A 4,798-nucleotide genomic window follows, 5' to 3' on the forward strand; every position below is an offset into this window, starting at 1 on the left:
CAAGTATAATAGCTCGATTCAGTTATGAGGCTTTTCCTTCCCAGAGAAAGGTTACAGAAACAGATAAGACCCGGGAAGGAAACTCAACAGATGTGCTGGCTTCCCCATGTGACCTTGAAAGTATGAACAAGGTGAAGTTTGCTCCTTCTGATTAGATGAGCTCATGCTGTTCAAACAAACAAAAACCCGACTTTCATCCACCCGACTCATTTTCTAAACAAAATTTTAATCTTGGAAAATTCTAGAAACTTGCTTCCTAGAAATGACAAGTCCACAGACCAATAGCTTGAATGTATTTATATGAAAAGCTACAGCTCAGTCATATGAACAACGCTTTCAGGGGACCTTGACCATGAAGCCGTGAAGACATGTGTCTTCTGGGAGGTATCCCTACATACATCCCACAGGGCAGCAGCCCCTCTTCCTTCCTCCTCTGGGAAGGGCCGGGAATAGTCACTGCTGCTGGCAACAGATTTCATGACACAGTCACCACGCCTGTAACTGCCCATTAGTCACCTCTGAGGTAAGGCTAGGAGCAAAGGACGCAATATTGCAGTGTTGGGTAAGTCTGTAGGGATAATGCCCATTACCCAGGGTGACCAATCTTTAAAAAAGGGAATTGCTCACTTTGAAATAGAAAATTCTGCCGGGCAGTGGTGGCGCACATCTTTAATCCCAGCACTTGGGAGGTAGAGCCAGGCGGATCTCTGTGAGTTCGAGGCCAGACTGGTCTACAAAGTGAGTTCCAGGACAGGCTCCAAAGCTACACAGAGAAACCCTGTCTCGAAAAACCAAAAAAACAAAAAAAAACAAAAAAAAACAAAAAAAAAAAAAAAAGAAAGAAAAAGAAAAGAAAAGAAATAGAAAATTCCACCAGGCATGGTAATGCACCCATTTAATCCCAGCACTGGGGAGGCAGAGGCAAACAGATCTCTGAGTTCAAGTCCCGCCTGGTCTACAGAGCAAGTTCCAGGACAGCCAGGGCTACACAGAGAAACCCTGTCTCAAAACTGAAAGAAAAAGAAAATTCCAGTCACACACTGTTAGAGGACACAGGCACAGTAAAAGCTGGCTATAGAGAGAAAGCCTTAACTGGGTCAAGATTTGAGATGAAGAGACATGTTAACAGAACATATTGATGGGAACCTCATTCAAATTACACAAGTTAATTTGTACATAAATCCCTCTTCTGGGACACATACACAGGAAGTCGGCTATACCATATTCAAAGGTTCTGCCTATAGTTTTTAGTGTCCCTTGTTCATTACAGAATAGAATGCATACTGGCCAACAATTAGCTCTGGGTCTTCAGAGAGGAAGAGATTTCACAGGGGAATGTATACCTGTAAATGTCCATACTTTAGCATGTATACATATGTATGTACACACATTACTGTGTCCCCACAAGGAAATGCATGATCTCCAGAATGGCAAATGGTGTGCCTGATACTCACATGATGAAACAAAGCAGCTTTAAATCAAGAGGTTTAAACACAGAATACTTAGGCAAGACAGAGTTACTTTCCCTTTCCAGCCTAGTTATTAACAGCTCTCCCCCTAAGTAAATGAGCTCCAGTAAATGGCTGTAGGTACAGGATGGCAAGCTTTGGCCAGGAAGCTTCCATGCACTTCTCCTGAACACATAGTGTTCAAGCTAGTTAAATCACTCTGTCCTTCCCCTTATGGAAAAGTCAGAATCTGCCAGTGTAAACAAAATTAGGAAGGCTTTCTGTAATGAGAGAATTGGCTCTGTAATTCAGTTTGCCATCTACACAGGATGTAGGAGACTTTCCTGCCAGCCACTAGAGACTGTCCTCAACATATGAGAAAAATCTCACACATTTTATCTGTTTAGATTATCTCTGGATTCATAGACAACACTGTAGGGATAGGACTTTGGTTTGGAAGCTATTTATTTTAAATTAACAGCACAAAAGGAGAGGGTTCTTTCCACTAAAGTTCCCCTCTTGTGATCAACCCCAGGAATTTTTAAAACAGAGACTCTGTAGAGAACCGTAAGAAAACCTTCAGCCAACCACTGGTCAGTGTTCCAACCTTATTCTCCTAAGTAACAGTAGTTCTTGCTCTGGCTCTGTGAGGAAGCCAAAGAGGGGCTCTTGGGGACAGAACTGGGGAATAGCCACATTCACCAGCAGCAGCTCACGGGGAGCAGAGATCTACTTACCCATGCTCCAGTAGCAGCCCCTTCATCCTAGGGACACATGGAGTCCAGAGCCCCAGGCCCACCCCACATGGCCCCAGTAAATCCCGGCATTTTCCTGCCATGCAAGTAGCAATTGTCTTGCAGTGTGTCTCACAGTTCAGTCCCGTAGATGGCTTTGTGACGTAAATATTCTTCTAAACACTGAAGAACATTATCATCCACCTTTGGGTCAAACTTGTTGGCCAAGAGGTGATGGTTCTGAAGGATCCAGTGCAGGTCCCCAGACCCATAAATACAGACAGCCCGCTGGTGGATTCCTGAGCAAGGGGTGTAAGGCGCCCCATGCTCGATGTCTCCCTCGTGGTCCTGCCACTTGGTTAGCCTTGCAATAGATCTCATGTCTGAGAGGTCAAATTTGGGGTGCAAGGGAGCCGACCCGGGCATCCATGAGGCACGCTGGAGGGTGGCCCAAAGGTGCTCATCAGGACTATAGGTGTCTTTTACCCATTCGATTAGTTGTTGGGCTTTGGAGTTGCTTAATACATGTTCAATGAAGTCTCGAGAGGCCACCATGTAGGCATTCCCCGTGAACATGGTTATGTTATTAGGTGGAGGAGTCTTCTTCTCTCTGGTTATGTGCAGTGTGTCTCTCACCTCATAGTGATATCTCCAGCGGGACTTTTTATGTGCAGGGGGTACCTCTGACTCCATGCTGTTCTGCCCATTCAATAGCTTGAGGGCCTGGACCATCTCAGCATTGGTCTTGATGGGAAAGTCTGTCCCACAGGTGTTCAGGAGGTATTTCCATGGCACAGAGCTCTGGAGCAAGTCTTCCATGCAGTTCAGGTCAGCCTGCACCCTGGACCAGGAAGCATAGACCACTGACACCAGCTTACTAGCTATGAAGACATTTGGGAAGCATGATGCAATGGCCCTGACTGCCTGCTTGAAAGTATCTGGGGACTTCTGATCCACATGGACACAGTATATGTTCTGAGGGGTGTACACAGCTCGCAGCAGCCTTTCAAAGTTCTCAATCTTCTCATGAACCACCATGGAATACGCAATGGGGAAGTCGACCTCTTCTTTGCTCAGCGGGAACTGTATGAATTTCCTTTTGGTCTTGAATTGCTCACAGTCTGCTGTCATGCTAAGGTAGTCGGCCTCCGTGAAGGGTTGTCGCTTCTTCTTAATCTCCAGGTTATTCAGCAGCGCCTGGATCACTGCTTTATGTTCCCCTCGAGTGACCCCGGAACAGTTGATGGACCTGTTTGCTGGCAGCTTCAGGGTCTTGTACAGGAAATCCCTGCAGTACCGGCTTCGAAATTCCTTCGAGTCCAGATCCATGACATCGAAGTCACATCTCAGTCTGAGGGACAGTTTCAGGGCAATGATAGCCAGCAGCATGTAGCAGCCCAGGGTCCACACATGATAACGCCAACAGAGCTTCCTCCATGAAATCATCTTCGCAGGTGGGGACCATCCAGCCTTGCCCAGCAGAGGAGGTGGGTGGGCTCGCTGAAGAGAACAAAGAACTTCTGGTTAAAAACTAACTCAACATGTTCCCAGGAATGTCAAGTTCAACTCCAAACTGGAGGCAGAAGAGATTTCTTCTCTGGAGAAATAGCTTAGGAAAGATCAGGCAAGGCTCCCATCCACCAGGTTTGCCAAGGGAGACTTAAAACAGCCCTACCAAAGCAGTTGGCCAGACTGCCACAGGGACCGGCTCCACCCTTACCTCTGCGGAGAGAGAAGCATAGAGCTGGGCTCTCTGAGCTAAAGGTGCAATTAGCTGGAGGAGGTCCCCGCCCTTCATCCCGTTCCCTTCTTCCCGCCCCTGAGAGCCCTAGACAGAAATTTGATCTGGGGTTTAGAATTTCTAGGTCTGGAAACAAAATTCATACAATTGGCTCTAGCATCAGTTCTAGAACCAAGTCCCTTCAAAAGGAGACCCTTGCTTCTCTTGGTTAATCTCCGTAGTAAAACTCTTCTCAGCCCGTGTCACTCAATACTCAGATCTTGTATCTGGCTAACCTTTCATTTTAAAATGTCCATAAAGAAAGAGTAAATAGCTGGACATGGCAGCACACATCTTTAATCCTAGAACCCAGGAGGTAGAGGCAGGCAGATTTCTGAGTTTGAGGCCAACCTATCTACATAGTGAATTTCAGGTCAGCCTGGACTACATAGAGAGACTCTATCTAAAAAAAAAAAAAAAAAAGAAAAAGAAAGAAAAATAAATAAATAGCTAAATAAATAAATATAAAGCAACTCAATATTCTCCAAAAATTAACAGCAGTCAGTCAAATACTACATCTAGTTTAAAATGTATCTCTACACAGAAGATGCTCATGTGCACAGAACATTTACTATTGTCTGTGAACTAAGACTATCCCTTTACTGTCCCGTTTAATCTTTATAACCAACTAGTTATCACTAAACTCGTTTTACGACAGAAAAACAGAAACTGAGTGAACTAGCAAATATCACTGCCTTCCCGAGTCTTTATATCTGTGAGTCTAATGCTTATTACACAAACCGTGCCTGCCTTTTAAATCAAACATAAGTTATTGAATACCACAAAGAAAACCAGACTTATAAGGGAAGAGAATCTCAAAAAAAAAAAATTAAAAA

General features: G+C 44.9%; 1 protein-coding gene across 1 annotated transcript; it reads right to left on the bottom strand.

Moving 5' to 3' along the window:
* Positions 1–899: 899 nt before the first annotated feature.
* Gcnt3 (glucosaminyl (N-acetyl) transferase 3, mucin type) lies at positions 900–4,355 on the bottom strand. The gene has a single exon (XM_052713447.1). The coding sequence runs from the start codon at positions 3,626–3,628 to the stop codon at positions 2,315–2,317; it is 1,314 nt and encodes a 437-aa protein (XP_052569407.1). The 5' UTR covers positions 3,629–4,355; the 3' UTR covers positions 900–2,314.
* Between the last annotated feature and the right edge of the window lie 443 nt (positions 4,356–4,798).

This window comes from Peromyscus californicus, unplaced genomic scaffold (assembly GCF_007827085.1).
Source record: "Peromyscus californicus insignis strain IS unplaced genomic scaffold, ASM782708v3 Scaffold_11__1_contigs__length_118956290, whole genome shotgun sequence".
Taxonomy (NCBI): domain Eukaryota; kingdom Metazoa; phylum Chordata; class Mammalia; order Rodentia; family Cricetidae; genus Peromyscus; species Peromyscus californicus.

What these genes read in the sequence shown, in the direction of transcription:
- Gcnt3 (XM_052713447.1), bottom strand. Translation starts at nt 3,628, where the DNA reads ATGATTTCATGGAGGAAGCTCTGTTGGCGTTATCATGTGTGGACCCTG.